Source organism: Tachysurus vachellii, chromosome 17 (assembly GCF_030014155.1).
Source record: "Tachysurus vachellii isolate PV-2020 chromosome 17, HZAU_Pvac_v1, whole genome shotgun sequence".
In the NCBI taxonomy this organism is placed as follows: domain Eukaryota; kingdom Metazoa; phylum Chordata; class Actinopteri; order Siluriformes; family Bagridae; genus Tachysurus; species Tachysurus vachellii.
The window spans coordinates 18,816,066-18,833,861 of NC_083476.1; the positions used below are offsets into that span (position 1 = coordinate 18,816,066).

General features: G+C 43.3%; 1 protein-coding gene across 3 annotated transcripts in view; it reads left to right on the top strand.

Moving 5' to 3' along the window:
* The window catches only part of tenm2b (teneurin transmembrane protein 2b), a 308,065-nt gene extending 291,458 nt beyond the window's left edge, over nucleotides 1-16,607 (top strand). For all 3 annotated transcript variants that reach the window (XM_060890770.1, XM_060890768.1, XM_060890769.1), the window contains 15 exons: nucleotides 102-221; nucleotides 358-619; nucleotides 1,891-2,158; nucleotides 2,863-3,006; nucleotides 5,004-5,256; nucleotides 5,374-5,394; nucleotides 5,869-6,101; nucleotides 7,397-7,551; nucleotides 8,419-9,293; nucleotides 10,565-10,740; nucleotides 11,425-11,660; nucleotides 12,034-12,330; nucleotides 12,513-14,133; nucleotides 14,433-14,563; nucleotides 14,685-16,607. In XM_060890770.1, coding sequence (XP_060746753.1) covers nucleotides 102-221; nucleotides 358-619; nucleotides 1,891-2,158; nucleotides 2,863-3,006; nucleotides 5,004-5,256; nucleotides 5,374-5,394; nucleotides 5,869-6,101; nucleotides 7,397-7,551; nucleotides 8,419-9,293; nucleotides 10,565-10,740; nucleotides 11,425-11,660; nucleotides 12,034-12,330; nucleotides 12,513-14,133; nucleotides 14,433-14,563; nucleotides 14,685-15,422 — 5,530 coding nt within the window. In that variant the 3' untranslated portion in view covers nucleotides 15,423-16,607. The remainder of the gene's footprint in view (nucleotides 1-101; nucleotides 222-357; nucleotides 620-1,890; nucleotides 2,159-2,862; nucleotides 3,007-5,003; nucleotides 5,257-5,373; nucleotides 5,395-5,868; nucleotides 6,102-7,396; nucleotides 7,552-8,418; nucleotides 9,294-10,564; nucleotides 10,741-11,424; nucleotides 11,661-12,033; nucleotides 12,331-12,512; nucleotides 14,134-14,432; nucleotides 14,564-14,684) is intronic.
* Nucleotides 16,608-17,796: the final 1,189 nt, after the last annotated feature.

The following is a 17,796-nucleotide window of genomic DNA, read 5'->3' on the forward strand; positions in this document are numbered from 1 at the left end:
GCTCAGAATAAGAGCATCTGCCAAATGCAGTAAATGTAATATGTATTTTTTTTCTGTATTTGCTGTGTGTGTGTGTTTGCTGTGTGTGTGTGTGTGTGTAGCCTGGCTTCTCTGATTCGAGGCCAGGTCCTGACATCTGATGGTACTCCTCTGGTGGGCGTCAACGTGAGTTTCTTGAACTACCCACATTATGGATACACCATGACTCGTCAGGACGGCATGTGAGTGCCCACACTTACATATCCATATAAACGCCACCATTATGGATTACGTTAACATCACAGATAACGCTTTTTGTTCTCATATGGATGAGAAAAGGTAGACGTAGATTTGACTGTATCGTGTGTGTGTGTTCAGGTTCGATCTGGTGGCTAACGGCGGCGCGTCTCTTACTCTACGCTTTGAGCGAGCTCCGTTCCTGAAGCAGGAGCGCACCGTGTGGTTGCCATGGAACCGCATCTACAACATGGACACGCTGGTCATGAAGACGCAGGAGATCAGCGTCCCAGTCTGTGACCTGAGCGGCTTTGTCAGACCCGATCCTGTGCTCGTGCCTTCCCCTTTATCTTCCTTCTTTAGCTCCAACCCCACAGACAAGCACATTATACCTGAAAGCCAGGTACACACACATACTTGCTTCATGAAAAATGTTAATACTGGAAGTTATTAAGGAGCCATGATCACGGTGTGTAACGTAAACTGACCTCTAGAAGATTCAAATCTAATCCTTCTTCAACATGAATATACATTAGATAAGCAGCTACAGCTTTACAAATATCGTCGCTGTCGGGCGGAAACCTCGTATGTCCAAATTTGGTCAATTTCATATTTTTTCACATATCGATGCTATTGGTCAGTCCCCACGTGGGTCTGTTATTTTTACAAGTTATTAACCAATCTAAAGTCTTGAAAATAGCTTGAGCGCAAATCTCATAACTCCATTGGACACTTCAACTGTCCACCTCTTCCTCACTCCGGTGGAGAGCTTCGCGGCATATTTCTCCTCAAGAAGAGTCACGAATCAACACGTCTTCTGAGGTAAATGTCTTCAAAACACTGGTCTCAAAGAAAAAAAATCTTGACCCCCGCTAGTTCTGGTGCTCGTCTGAGGACAGGAATTTAGCGCAAGACAATCCACTGCAACACGGACTAAACCCTGTGCACTGCAGATAAGGTACGGCGTTTTTTTAATTTCCTGAAAAATAACGGTTTTGGAGATACGAGGATTCCGCCCGACAGCGACGATATGTATATGTCGTATGGATGCTGATGTAGATATAATTATAATAAATTATCTACAATAAAAATTAGAAGTCCAATTTTGACTAAAAAAAAGTTGTGGTACATAGAAACACTATAGAATCTGAGATCATTTCTATTTATCGTGCCTTAAATATATTTCCAGCTCTGCTTCTCTTATTTGAATCAAAACAAAAAAAAGGAACCAAATCTGCACAGAATTTCAAATGAAAACTGAAAATAAAATAATGAATAGAGCCTGGGGTTTAAATCAGTTTGCCTGCAGGGCAATAATATGAAGAAGCTTGGTGGTAAAACTAAGAAAACAATGACTCACAGCCTTGTAAAAGAGCATCGGTTCCCTGGAGCGTCTCTCTAATCACCTGTAACCTTCTCTGCCTTTGTGTAATATTGTATTCATGGAAATTCTTTTTGTTGGTGTGAATTACTGCGCAATATGCAGACAATATGCAGACAATAATGCTTTGATTTTTTTCACCATATTTAAGGTATTTTGTCAATTAGGGCTAAATTAATGTAGGATATCATTTGGGTTTAAAACAACAAACAAGGGATCATCAATCACCACTAATATCTCTCTCTCTCTCTCTCTCTCTCTCTCTCTGTATCTATCTCACTCTCTCTATTCAGGTTCTTCATGAACAAGTGGAAATCCCAGGCACCAGTCTGAATCTGTGCTATCTGAGCTCGAGGGCATCAGGATATCATGCCCTGCTCAAAGTAACCATGACCACGGCCCAGGTGCCCGTGAGCCTGGCCAAGGTGCATCTGATGGTAGCCATGGAGGGTCACCTGTTTCAGAAGTGGTTCCACGCCTCACCCAACCTGGCCTTTACTTACATTTGGGACAAAACTGATGCCTACAGACAGAGAGTGTACGGCCTGGCTGAGGCTGTGGGTGAGTGCGCTTAATGCGCCGGTGCATCTTTCCAACATTGACAGCTTGGTGCATTTGTTTTTCGAATAAGTGATCCCTGATCCAACAGAGAGAAAAAACAAGTGCATCCTGTCCAGCAGAATGGAGAAAGGCATGAGCACGCCCTCATCTTTTGGACCTAAGACAGAATCCCTGATGCTTGTTACCTAAATCGGGTTTCCTTTTTATTACACAATTAAAAATGAAACCTTAGCAAGAAAATTTAACCCAAGAAAACTGAAATAATTAAAAAGCAGTATGGTAATTATCTTGATTTTCTTCACAAGGAAATTGGAAAAAATCCTGAGTGACAGTATTAGTCTAATGCCATATTGGTGATGAGACCTGCATAACGGTCCGAACGGTATTTCCGCGTGTACGTGTGCACAGATTTGGTTCGCACTTCGAACATCGGTTCTATAAAATAGTGAGTCATTGCTATTCCCTCAACCACACGTCATTTAATATGGAGACTCCCTTTCTCTCAGCTAATAAGGCCTACTGGACCTATGTTGTTCGCTTCAAATTAGTTGAAGCAATAAGTTGTCTAGTCCCTGGTCGGCAGTGAAATTAAATTAAGCTCATAAAGTGTGTGTGTCTATGTGTGAACTTATTTCTTTCTCTTTATGACTCCTCTGCTCTGTTTCTCACTCTCTCTCTCTCTCTCTCTCTCTCTCTCTCTCTAGTGTCTGTTGGATACGAGTATGAGACGTGTCCCACTCAGATCCTATGGGAGAAGAGAACTGCAGTTCTGCAGGGCTATGAGCTCACCCCATCGAACCTGGGGGGCTGGTCGCTGGACAAACACCACACACTCAACATCCGCCACGGTGAGCCAATACACTTATGCCTATAAAAGGTTTGTCATGTCCACAAGTGCTTTAATGTACAAGCACAAGAGACCAATGAAGAGTAGTTATGTTTTAGGCAGAACACAAAATGTTCCAGGATGGTAAGTGTAGATCTGTCGGATAAGGGCAGATCTGTGTGTGTGACTGGGGTAGTTGTTTGTCTACTGTACATTCTCATAGAAAACTTTTGGGAATGTCACGAAGATACACAACAACATTGTGCAGAACAAACTTGATCTAAATTGCATATCCAGGCAGTGGGATCAATTTGACAGGATCACAAGACACGCTTGTTATTTACAAGTGTTATTTGACAGTGTTGCTGCTGTTATTACATCCAGAGGAAGAAAGATCTTTTTGTTTGCTGTATTTTCCCCTCATTTTCTCCCTGATTTGGTCACCTGCCAATTCCCACCCACCAGCTACCAGCCAGGGAGGGTGAAGGCTTACCAGTGCTTAATCCAAGCAACCAGTCATAATCCTGTGGTGGCTAAACAATACTGTAAATATACATTTTAGGAAAACGTTATCAACCCTCTTCCTTATACAGTACATGATCTCACAATTGCCCATGATTGGCTAGAATTGTTGTTATTGACAGGGGATTCAATTCAATTCAATTCAAGTTTATTTGTATAGCGCTTTTTACAATGGACATTGTCTCAAAGCAGCTTTACAGAACATAAACATAGAACAGAAGATAAACATAAGGAGAAATATAAAGAATTAATATAATAAAAATTCAAGATATATATAGTTCACAGTGTGTATGTATGTATGTATGTATGTATGTATGTATATGTATTTATCCCCAATGAGCAAGTCTGAGGTGACTCAGGCAGCAGTGGCAAGGAAAAACTCCCTTAGATTGGTAAAGGAAGAAACCTTGAGAGGAACCAGACTCAAAGGGGAACCTCATCCTCATATGGGTGACACTAGATGGTGTGATTACAAATATACAAGGGGAGAAACTGCAAGAGAGCGAGAGAGCGAGAGAGAGAGAGAGAGAGAGAGAGAAAATTTGCCATCCCAATATGCATACAGAGAGCACAGACGTTTTTTCTCTCTCGGCCACAGATGGCTGTAGCATCGTTGGGATTCGTTTTCATGATCTCCTGACGATAGCGCACGCATAACATACAGTCTCACATAAACCTTCGCCTAAGTCGACTTGGCATTTAATCATGGAGGAATGACACATCACAGAGTAACCAACTGTACCTACTGATGACGAAAAGTGTTGCTCACGGTATTTTAAATAGAACTCGCAGTGCGTCAGGATAAAAAGACACGCGCAGCATCGTTGTGTGTCCTGCTTTCTTTCACACATTCGTTCCTCTGACTGGTACTGTATATCGTAATGACGAGTAATTAAAATCACTTCACAAAAGTACTAAAGCTTCACATTCAGTCTCAAAAAGACCAGAAGCAACAGCGGGCGACGTACATGATGTTTACAATCTGGGAGCGTGACCTCACACACTGAGAGCTGTTACAAATCAATGCTGAACACTAAAAGGATAAAAATGAAAGCACCTACCAGGTAGAGCCGTAACTTAACACGGTAACACGACAAGCTGCGTTTTGTTTTTATCTTATTGACAAGAAAGGAAATGATTAAATAAATAAATAAATAAATAAATAAATAGAATAAAGGCTGGTGAGGGGTTTATAGCTGCTATAAAAACGTAAGTGTACAGGAAAGTTCTGCTCCATAAAATTGAACTCTAAATGGATAAACATATGATGTTCTTTAACATAGTAATACATTTTAATCTTTGTGCAAAATGACACTTATTTGTAGATTTCACATCATTATAAATAGGAGCTGATTAAACGCATCCTCAAGTTACGCTGTTGCTAATGTCAGAATTTCCACTTGGCATTTGTGGAAAAAAAAGAAAAGAAAAGGAGAGAGCGAGAATCCTGTAAATGCTAACGAATTCGTGCCACTCATCTTTATTTGTGTCTCTCAGGTATTCTTCATAAAGGCTCTGGGGAGAACATATTCATATCTGAGCAGCAGCCTCCAGTCATCAGCAGCATCATGGGAAACGGGCGGAGACGCAGCATCTCCTGCCCCAGCTGCAGCGGCCTGGCCGAGGGCAACAAGCTGCTGGCACCAATGGCCCTGGCGTGCGATGGAGAGGGCAACGTGTACGTGGGTGACTTTAACTTCATCAGGAGGGTGTACCCTTCCCTCAACACCACGGCCATTCTGGAGATGCGGTAAGACACGTGTGTCGTACTTATTTCTTTTTTAACGATATAGCAGCCGGTTGGATTTTTAGGTTTTAATGTTGTCTCATTTTGTCTCCTGTCTGTGTTTGTGACTCGACATTAAAGAAATAAAGATTTGCGACACAGGTAAGCTGCATACGGCCTCACACACGGACCAGTTCGGTTTTAAATGTTTGTATCAGTCTGTAGATTTTAGAACTAACAGTTGAAACAGAAACACAGGGCATTTTTCAGGACCAGAAAAAAAAGTGCTAGAAAAGAAGAAACTAATCGGATGCATTGCATAGCAAAGTCCAGATCACAGTGTTTCTGCATGTAATTATGGAATGATTTGCTCGTTATCGGTCTAAACCATTTTTAATAATCGCAAATTGCGTAGACTTTTTCACCTCCTTTTTCCTCTTTTAAGCCACTGTATTTCATCCACTTTCTTTCCATTTTGCATTCCTATCAAAGTGATGTCTTTTTTATAGCTTATTTTAGAAGTCTCATTACTCTGCTAAGATGAGCTTTTAACATTTTATCATGCTCACCAAGGTGATGCTGCTCTTGGCCCAAGACTATTAAGACAAATTCCTTCCGTTTCCCGTATTTCCATAGCAACAGCCCGAGCCATAAGTACTACCTGGCAGTGGATCCGGTCTCAGGAGCTCTGCTTCTGTCAGACACCAACTCCAGACAGATCTACCGTGTGCGCTCGCTGAGCGGTTCCCGCCCACTCATGGATAACACTCAGGTGGTGGCAGGCACAGGCGAGCAGTGTGTGCCCTTTGACGAGGCACGGTGTGGCGATGGGGGCAAAGCCGTGGAGGCCACGCTGATGAGCCCCAGAGGTGAGCTCCACTCTCTGTCCTGCTCACTGCGAAACATTGCATATCAGGGTTTTCTTTTTTAATCAGGAATTGAATTGTGGGTTTCGCTCAGGGGAAATAAGTGGTTTTTGTGGGGGGACTTTTTGATACGCAAGCCCCTGTTTTATAGACTGATTTCTGCATGACAAAGCTGTTATGATCTTGTATTAGGTTTCTATGAAGCATATACCAGTAGGTTAACATTTATTAGGCAGCCTGTAAAAAAAAAAAACACACAAAAATGCTAATAAAAATGTGACAAAAGTTTATAACCTCTGCTGTTAAACAGTCTCTAGTTTATGAAAATGTAAACATATTTTACCAAAACAACGTCTACTCTCTTTGGCTAATTTACTGTAAGTGGAGCTGGAATTAAATGCGGGGGGGCACGGTGGCTTAGTGGTTAGCCCGTTCACCTCACACCTCCAGGGTTGGGGGTTCGATTCCCGCCTCCACCTTGTGTGTGTGGAGTTTGCATGTTCTCCCCGTGCCTCAGGGGTTTCCTCCGGGTACTCCGGTTTCCTCCCCCGGTCCAAAGACATGCATGGTAGGTTGATTGGCATCTCTGGAAAATTGTCCGTAGTGTGTGTGTGTGTGTGTGAGTGAATGAGAGTGTGTGTGTGTGCCCTGCGATGGGTTGGCACTCCGTCCAGGGTGTATCCTGCCTTGATGCCCGATGATGCCTGAGATAGTTTGGATAAGCGGTAGAAAATGTGAGTGAGTGAGTGGAATTAAATGCACCTCCTTTTTAGTATTATTAAAATTGTGTATCAAAATCACTTTTAGTTGTAGTAAATGTTTTATTTTGATGATATAAGTAATGCTATATACCGTTACGTACAGACCAGCATATCTTTCTAGCGTGTTAGCTATTTTTTTTTTTATTATTTTTTTTTTTTAGTAGCTACCTTCCAGAGGAACCTGGCATTCGTAGAGACACACAGCGTTTTCTTGACTTTGTGTATTTAGACATGTTTTTTCGCTGGATATTGCGTTTTGAATAGTGCAGTATTTATTCAGCGCACGGGTTTTGCTCTGCAAGGAAGATTAGAGATGTTTGAAATCAGTTTAGACATCATGAGACAGGCTGAGAATGCTAATCTGTATTTCAAGCGAGCTGTCAGCTCAGGTGTTAACTTATGAAGACTGTCAGCTATGTCTGGCTGAACCTTCCTTTGCAGTAAACAGAACATGATTTTGTTTGCAAGCCTGTTAGCGGTGAATCCTGAGAAAAGGCATATCGGCTAATCTTTTATTATTAATCTGTTCATCTACAGGCATTGCTGTGGATAAGAACGGGCTCATGTACTTCGTGGATGCCACCATGATCCGTAAGGTGGATCAGAATGGCATCATTTCTACTCTGATAAAAACCAACGATTTGACCGCAGTCAGGCCTCTCAGCTGTGACACCAGCATGGACGTCAGTCAGGTCGGTGCATTTACTCCTCTCTGCTTTTATACTCCGTCTCTTTATTTGTCCCACTGCCACTCCCACTCCCACTGTAGTGGGCAGTTATTTGTCCCACTGCCCACTACAATGTACCACTGCCATTTCCCAAACTGGAGATGACCAAACATGAGGTTTGTGCTTAGAGTTTATCCCCCTGCTCCAACATAACAGATAACTGCTGAAATGTCCCCGTTTAACATGGAGAAAGTGCCTTGAATGATATCTGCTCTTTGGCTTATATTAGCTGCCACCAACGAATGATATTTTGTTAATGATAAGGGCAAGAGATACAATCAGGATCATAATAATATTAAAATTATATACTAGGTGTCAATTTTTTTTCAGAACTGAAATATCGCAACAGAACTATGGATTAGTTTTATAAATATTCTGTGACTTTATAATTTTCCATTTGTGTTTATGGTGTGCAGAGCCAGTCAGCAATGAACAGTGCAATACCTCTGAATACCATTTGTGCCAAAAGACATAAAAGTGGAACATTTGGTACAGAATCGTTGCCCAATTGAAAACATTCTGGTAGTTTATGGTGTTGAAAATGGCCACTGTCTGTCTCTATCTGTCTCTCTCGTGTTCTTTCTTAACCTTCCTGTTTGAAATCTCTGCCTCCTCACTGTCTCCATCATCATCTTTAGCATCTGTCTGACTATTCCCTTCTCCATCTTTCCCATGTGGTACACAAAAGGTACATTACTCATGGCCCAGATGCTTGCATTGTTTGTTTGACAAGCACTCTTGCGAAGAAAAGAAGCAGACCATCAGTCTGTATCTAGCTCTAGAATTGAGCCTTCAATCTGATAGACAGATCTCCTGTGTGTCTCTGTGCAGGTGCGCTTGGAGTGGCCCACTGACCTGGCCGTCAACCCCATAGACAACTCGCTGTATGTGCTAGAGAACAATGTTGTCCTGCGAATCACAGAGAGCCAGCAGGTAAGCATCGTGGCTGGCCGACCCATGCACTGCCAGGTTCCAGGTATCGACTACTCTCTGAGCAAGCTGGCCATCCACTCAGCTCTGGAGAGCGCAACAGCCATTGCTGTCTCCCAGTCCGGCGTGCTCTACATCGCAGAGAGTGATGAGAAGAAAATAAACCGCGTGAGGCAGGTCAGCGCTGACGGCGAGATCTCACTGCTGGCTGGTGCTACATCCGAGTGTGATTGTAAGAACGACGTCAACTGTAACTGCTATTCTGGTGATGACAGTTACGCAGCCGACGCCAACCTTAACACGCCCGCCTCAATGGCAGTGTCACCTGATGGCACACTCTACATTGCTGATCTAAACAACATCCGTGTACGAGCGGTGCGTGTCAACCGGCCAGGCCTGAACCCCATAGGTCAGTACGAGCTGGGGTCAGCCTTGGAGCAGGAGCTGTATGTGTTCACTGAAGATGGTCTGCACAGGCAAACGCTCAGTCTCATCACAGGCCTTCCGCTATATAACTTCAGCTACGGAGTGGACGGAGAACTCGTCTCTATCACGGATAGCTCCAACAACACTCTGAAGATCAGGAGAGAGGCAGGTGGAGTGGTACGGCTGTTACTGCTGCCTGAGAACCAGGTGGTGACGTTGGGAATGGATGCAACCGGAAACCTGCGCTCCGTTTCCGCCCTCAACCAGGACGTCGCGCTGCTCAGTTACACCACCAACACCGAGCTGCTCGCCTCAAAAGCTGATGAGTCCGGGTGGACCAACTTCTACAAGTGAGTAACAATTTGCGTTTGGTTTTAAATTACTTACAAGACTTAGTATTCGAATGCAATCAGATATTAATATACTTGTAATTATATACTGCCACATACAAGACATACATCAATGTTCTTTTACTATAAAGCCCTTTCCAAAACAATAAGGCTGTTATCCCCAACGGCTTTATTTATACTGGATGTGCTAACTCAATAGGGTGTTAGGTTATGCGTTGTAGAACGCACAACAGAAATTCAGCCAGAGGAAAAAATGACTCCAATAAATGCCTGTGTGAAATGAACTACTTATGTAATCACTTCTATACATATAATTTGTTAATTAAAAAAACGGACACAAACCATGCCATGATAATGCAACAGGCATTTATGCCAAACCCTTTTCCTACATCAAGGACAAAGTGGATTGCATAACTGAAATGCTGCCATGCCTTAGTTGTTTAAGAGTAAATTGTTTATAAAGGCTATGAATATTATTATAGCATTTGAAGCAGCCTTTATTTGTCTCATATACATCACAGCACAGTGAAATTACTCTTCTGAGCCCAAGCTTGGGTCAAAGCACAGAGTGTCAGCCATGTTAAAGTGCCCCTAGAGCAGAGAGGGTTAAGGGCCTTGCTCAGGGTCCCAGCAGTAGCAGTATGGCCATGCTGGGGCTTGAACTCCTGACCTTCTGATATCAGTAACGCCGAGCTTTATCCAACGAGCCAAACGGCACGGATTTTTAGCAATAAAAGATAATGATAGCAATAAGGAGATCATTTATCTGAAACACTATCTAGCAAATGGCCTGTACTGCATTGTGTTTTGATAAATATCATTTATTCCCATGTCTTTAATTATTATTTTGGCTACAGAAACATCAGAATGAGTTAGAATGGGTTTCTCTTCTACAATATAAATCGCTTCTTCTAAAGAGTTTTATTGCCCCCTAGTGTCAGGAACATGGTACAACACCCTTTAATGTCACCAGTAATTTACTAATAATAAATAATAAATCATTTATAAATAAAAGTTAGAAGGAGAATTGCCTCCCACCTCCAGGGTTGAGGGTTCCTTAGCCACCTCCTCTCTGGGTGTGAAGTCTGCATGGTCTCCTCATGCTTTGTGGTTTTCTCTCGTTACTCCGGTTAACAGAATTTAGATTGATGGATAATTTTAATTATAGCTTTTTGGTCCTCTTGAGAGTTTAAGACATCAAAACATTGTAACTTGTGCGATATGCACTGGTGTTTAGATTTTCAGATGTTTTTTTTTTTTCCTGTTTGCAGCTATGACGGCGAGGGTCGCTTAACAAACGTCTCCTACCCCACTGGCATGGTGACGAGTCTGCACCGTGAGATGGAACAGTCCATCAACATCGACATGGAGAGCTCTAACAGGGATGATGATGTCACTATTATCACCAACCTGTCCTCAGTGGAGGCATCGTATACTGTGCTTCAAGGTAAGAAGAGTATAGAGTTATATATATAGTACAGCACATTATACACAAATGCAGATGTTACGTTGTAGCACGTTACTAATGAAACAGGTAGAACGGGACCTCCTCTTAACGAACCACAATAAAATCACTCCGGTATGTGTCGAGCAGAGTTGGGGAAACAATTCAATACATAAAGCTTAACATTTAAAGCTCAGTTGTAGTATTGTAACACTCTCCAACAATGGATCGCTTACAGTAATATCTTCACTATCTGTGCTACACTTCCTGTTACAGCCAACATCTGCATCTGTTGTTTACTCAAGATAAATGAGTTTGAAGGCTTTACTGAGCTGTCTTTGGATACCAAGTGCTCCTGAGCAATGTTCTGGAGTGTACTTAAAAGTTTCTGATGACTTTTCAATGCGTAAATGATTGCATTTTGAGCGTGCCTGTCTGTAGAGAGTGCCAGCTGATGCAATTACAGTGTGTAAATGGAACCCGAAGGCATTTGTGCTGCTTTTATCCCAAACTAAAACTTGTTATTCCCAGCAATCCTCAACATCAGTCCATTTTTTCTGTTGCATATATAACCTGGCCCGAATGAGACATTTTACTGTAATGCGTAGAATCAGAACAAATCTAAAGCTTTCTGCCACATAAAATGCAGCTTGGTGTAATAATATCTCCCCCGTTGCCTTCTCGCAGATCAAGTTCGCAATAGCTATCAGATGTACTACAATGGCACCCTGAGGGTCTCCTATGCCAACGGCATGGGACTCAGCTTCCACACTGAACCTCATGTCCTGGCAGGCTCGGTCACGCCAACTATTGGGAGGCGCAACATTTCTCTGCCAACAGACAGTGGACTCAACTCTATTGAGTGGAGGATGAGGAAAGAGTTGACCAAAGGCAAAATCACTGTGTTCGGAAGAAAACTACGCGTAAGCTTGAGCTTTTAGTCAATTACCTCAAGATCAAAATTTGCTGTATGTATTTCTTGTAATTAGAATGTATGCTAATACTGTATGCTAATATTTTTGAATATTGATGTAATATTTTAGGACGTACAGGTTATGTTACGAACATTAAACTCTTTATAGCCATATAATTTCTACAGCCGGACAAAGAACTCAACTTGGTTCCTTGGTTACTGTGAAAATGTCTGCATTAGATTAATGTTGGGTTTCAGTTCTGATCAGATCTGTATTATAGTTAAAATGGAAAAGGTAGCATGAGTACAATTGTAATAATAATCACACTAAGTTGGTAATAATAATAATCACACTAACACACAATTCTTTAAAAATTCCCCAGGCTCATGGCAGGAATCTGCTTTCCATCGATTACGACCGCAACACGAGAACAGAGAAGGTGTATGACGATCACCGCAAGTTCACGCTGCGCATCATTTACGACGCTCAGGGCCGCCCTGCCACCTGGCTCCCCAGTAGCAGTCTGGCACTGGTCAACGTGTCCTACTCACCCACTGGCCGTCTGGTGGGCTTACAGAGGGGCAGCATGAGCGAGAAGAGTGAGTTTGACACTTTTGGACGCATCCTATCCCGCACCTTTGTGGACGGGAAAGTGTGGAGCTTCAGCTATGTTGATAAGGTGAGTTATGCTTGGACTAGATTTGTCTGGTTATAGAAAATGGATTCGTATTCCATGGGAGTTGAAACATAATAAATCGCAACAGAAAGTAAAACATTAGTTGCATAAAATGTGATATCGTCTGACTTTAATATGAAATATTAATGAAAGTGTGATTTCTTGCCCTGTTTCTCTGTGCACAGTCCATGGTGCTGCTGCTGCAGCAGAGTCAGAAGCAGTACGTCTTTGATTTCGATAGCTCTGGTAGGCTTACAGCGGTCACCATGCCCAGCATGGCCAGACACACCATGTCCACCCATGTCTCTGTAGGCTACATCCGCAACATCTATAACCCTCCCGAAAGCAATGCCACCATCATCCATGACTTCAGTGAGGATGGCCATCCCCGGGCCACTTTCTACCTGGGAACAGGTCGTCGTGTGCTTTACAAGTATGGAAAACTAGCCAAGCTCTCTGAAGTACTATACGACTCGACTGCAGTTACTTTCGGCTACGACGAAACAGCTGGGGTCCTCAAAATGGTGAATTTGCAAAGTGGCGGCTTCTCCTGTACCATCCGCTACCGCAAGCTCGGCCCCTTGGTGGACAAACAGATGTACCGCTTCTCAGAGGAGGGGATGGTCAACGCCCGCTTCGATTACACATACCACGACAACAGTTTCCGTGTGGCCAGCATAAAGCCGGTGATCGGAGAGACTCCCCTTCCTGTGGATCTTTACCGCTACGATGAGATCTCCGGCAAGGTAGAGCACTTTGGCAAATTTGGCATCATCTACTATGACATTAACCAAATCATCACCACAGCCGTGATGACACTCAGCAAACACTTCGATGCTCATGGGCGCATAAAAGAGGTGCAGTACGAGATCTTTCGCTCTCTTATGTACTGGATGACGGTGCAGTATGACAGCATGGGGCGTGTGATCAAGCGTGAGCTTAAAATTGGGCCCTACGCCAACACTACACAGTATCGCTATGAGTATGACGGTGATGGGCAGCTTGTTGGCGTTAAGGTAAATGATTGGTCCATGTGGCGCTATAGCTATGACCTGAACGGCAACTTGCACTTGCTGAACCCTGGAAACAGTGCCCGGCTGCTGCCACTGCGCTATGACCTGCGTGACCGCATCACACGCCTTGGGGACATGCAGTACAAGCTGGATGAAGATGGTTTTCTCAGCCAGAGGGGCTCTGATTTCTTTGAGTACAATTCCAAAGGCTTGCTAGAGCGGGCTTATAGCCACACAGCGGATGGTTGGAGCGTTCAGTATCACTATGATGGCCTTGGGCGCCGTGTGTCACGTCGCACATCAACTGGTGAGCACCAGCAATACTTCTATGCTGATCTCAATCACCCAAGCCGGGTCAGCCACATCTATAACCATTCTAGGGCTGAGATCACTTCCTTCTACTACGACCTCCAGGGCCACCTGTTCGCCATGGAGGTGAATGGCGGCGAGGAGTACTATATTGCTTCGGACAACACGGGCACTCCACTGGCTGTCTTTAGCAGCAACGGGCAAATGGTAAAGCAGCTGCAGTACACGGCGTATGGCGAGATATACCATGACTCCAACCCAGATTTCCAGCTTGTGCTTGGCTTCCATGGAGGACTGTATGACCCTCTTACGAAGCTGGTGCACTTTACCCAAAAAGACTATGATGTTTTAGCAGGCCGCTGGACCTCACCTGACCACACGCTCTGGGCGAGGATAGGCAAAGAGCCAGCACCATTCAACCTATACATGTTCAAGAACAATAATCCTCTCAGCGACATGATTGATGTTAAAAACTATGTGACAGGTAAGAGTTTACCAAAATACCAGACAAACTATGGCAATGTTGTGATATTATGTTAAATGACATTAAATTATGCTGAGATATTTCAAGGTATCATCAGTAATTTCATAACATTTAACACTTCGTTGTCACCCAATTTGTGCAGCATTAGCTGCCACTTGGTTAGCAAACCAAACCAAAAATATTATGATTGTGATGTAAAAGTCTGAAATATCGCATGCTAGAAACATGCTAACATCACATAAATAGGCTGCTGCAAAACAGCTATGATTATTTATCCTCTTGCTGTGATCCCTCTTTAGACGTGAAGAGCTGGCTGGTCATGTTTGGTTTCCAGCTCAGCAACATCATACCTGGGTTCCCTAGGCATCCATTATATTTTGTTGACCCACCGTATGAATTGCTTGCCAGTCAGGACTGTGACAGTGCCCAGGTATGTTTACTTTACAGTCCTGTGTAAATACCATTTGCTCCAGTAGATTTTGAACTTGAAATGACCTGATCATAGAGCTGATTATATGTTCTCTTTAACATATGCACTTTGACGTTCACAGCTGTTCACAGGAGTGCAGCATTCAGTGGAGAGACACAACAAGGCATTTATGGCCCTGGAGGGAAGGCAGCTCAACAAACATTGGCGTGTTAAACGAGACAAGCCTGGCTACTGGTTTGGCACCAGCACACCTGTTGTGGGAAAAGGCATGATGCTGGCTATCAGGGAAGGGCACATTTTGGCATCCGTGACAAGTGCGGCCAGTGAGGGCAGCCGCAAGATCGCACAGGTGCTCACTGGCGCCATCTACCTTGAAGGCATGCACTACACCATAGAAAGGCGTGACTGGCACTTCTTTGTGAAGCTTGGGCTACCTGATGGTGACCTCTTGGCCCTGGGGATCAGTGGTGGGCACAGGACACTGGAGAGCGGAGTCAATGTGACGGTAAGCGGCCGGTCACGCCGTGGTGTCACTGTGGAGATTCACACTCCGGCATTAGTGTTTAGCGTTCGTTACGGACTTGGCATCGAGCTACTAGAAAAAGAGCGATCTCGTGTGCTGGAGCAAGCTCAGCAGAGGGCGGTGGCTCGAGCCTGGGCCAGGGAGCAGCAGCAGGTACAAGAGGGCAGGGATGTGAGCCGAGCATGGAGTGAAAGTGAGAAGCAGCAGCTCCTAGCAGTTGGGAAAGTCCCAGGCTATGAGGGCTACTACATACTCCCGGTGGAGCAGTATCCTGAACTAGCAGACAGCAGGGCTAACATCCAGTTCCTCAAACAGAATGAGATGGGAAAGAGGTAACAGAGCCAGGCTGCTGCAGCAATCATTTCCTCATCTCCCACGGACAGAGGAACCAAATCCAGAAAGAGCTGCCAGCAGTTTCCACAAAGACTTCAACCACCTTGGAGAAGCTACAGCATGCAGCCAAAATTGGATTGGATAAAGACTTGTAAAACTTGTTTTTTGTTTTTTTTTTTGTAAGAAAATGTTAGACTTTTTAAGAAATGTCACAGCTTTTTAGACCATTTTGGGCTTAGTGATGGCAAGCCTAACATCCATACGAAGGTACCTTTCAAGAACAGGAAGCAGATAACAAACAAGCAGAAAGTGAGTCACTGTCTCAGGCCTCAAAATATGATTGTCACTTAAGCCATCACTTGCCAGTATATGTATTAAATCTGTGGATGATAAACCCCACTGGATTCCTTTTGAAGATTTCTGCAAAAGAAACTTTGACTCGTGTCTCATTTCAGTCTCTTGTCCTTTCCCACAGGATTTGACTTGTACTAGAAGACAGTTGCGGTACTCATTGGAGTACACATCAAGCGAGTCTTGAGATCTCTGTCCTTTTACATTTGCACTATAAGACAATCACAGGGAGATTTTTGCTGCCGAGCATGAATCTCCATAAAGATTGATCTTTTTATTTACCCTTTGTATAATATGTAAAACTCCATTAAGATTTTTCTTTTATTTTAATTTGCAGCCAAGCAAAGATATTATAGAAAAGTAATATATTGTGTCTTTTGTTTATACTTTAAATTATGTCTTTGAAACTGTGAAATACATATTAATCTTATACTATATGTAAAACTGTCAGTAAGTAGGAGGACGGGATTAAAACCCAGCGTGTACATTTATTTAAGGAAGTGACTTTATCTTTGGGGGAAAAATCCATGTCAAGGATCCACGATAAACAGTTCATGTGACATTGTAAGGTTTTTCTAATTGAGTTCTCTTATTGTTGCTGTACCAGAATCTCTTCTCTCTGCCTGTGAAATACTGTACCACAGTAAACGTCAAGATTTATGGCAAATGTAAAAATACACTCGGACACTAAGGGACAGCGATGGTCTTTGGGAATTTGGAAATAAACCATTCCATTTTTACACTTTAATTGTACTTTTCCTCTCATCAGAGCCAAATAAATGTATTTTGTAAGTTTATGTTCTTAATTCCATCCAATTAAAGAACCAGTTATGCACAGTTGAGAATATGATTGTATGGTGTTGGGTGTGTGATTATGTGTAATATATAGCTGTGTATGTGTGTGCGCATGTGTGTGTGTGTGTGAGTGTTTTAATCAGTAAATACGTACATTTGAAAATGAATAAAAGACTTTTTGTGGCAAGTGAACTGCTAACTGATGCTTAGCAACAGTGTCTAGCTAGAAGGAGGATGACTTGCACAGTAAATCCTCAAATGACACTCCATTGTAGATTTTTAGAAGGGCTATCAATTGTTGCTGTGGCAACACAACAACAGCGTCCACCAAATTGACTTGAATACCAGAACTCCTTTATGAAATCTTGGCTGGTTGACTAGCTAACTGAGTAACCCTAGCAAAATGGCGGATCACCCATAAGACCCTGCGTCACAGGGTCACATTCCCAAGCCTCTGTCTCAGGCAAAAGTTCAACTTAATAGGTAATGCTTATCTAAAATGCTTAGGTTAATAAGTCAAAGATGAGTGAGAGAGAGAGAGAGAGAGAGAGAGAGAGAGAGAGCGCATTCTGTCATATATGATCAGATGTATGTGGGGAATTGATACACGTAAAACTACTTAAAAACAAGAATGTTTTACAGTTTTACAACACTCTCACTCTCTCACTCATTTTCTACCGCTTATCCGAACTACCTTGGGTCACGGCGAGCCTGTGCCTATCTCAGGCATCAAGGCAGGATACACCCTGGACGGAGTGCCAACCCATCGCAGGGCACACACACACACTCTCATTCACACTACGGACAATTTTCCAGAGATGCCAATCAACCTACCATGCATGTCTTTGGACCGGGGGAGGAAACCGGAGTACCTGGAGGAAACCCCTGAGGCACGGGGAGAACATGCAAACTCCACACACACAAGGCGGAGGCGGGAATCGAACCACCAACCCTGGAGGTGTGAGGCGAACGTGCTAACCACTAAGCCACCGTCTCCCCGTTGTCACATAGATTCTCCAGTTTTTATCCCACCATCCAAAACAAGCATGCAGGCAGCTTTTACTACACTAAAGTTCCCCTAGGTGAGAATGATTGTGTGTGCATGGTGCCCAACAATTAGTTAGCGACTAATAATGCAATTCTCCCACCTTTCACCTTTCATCCAACACTGGTTCACTAGGTTACAGACTTAGGATGCCATCAACCTAAAACTGTTCATTTTTTTTTTTTA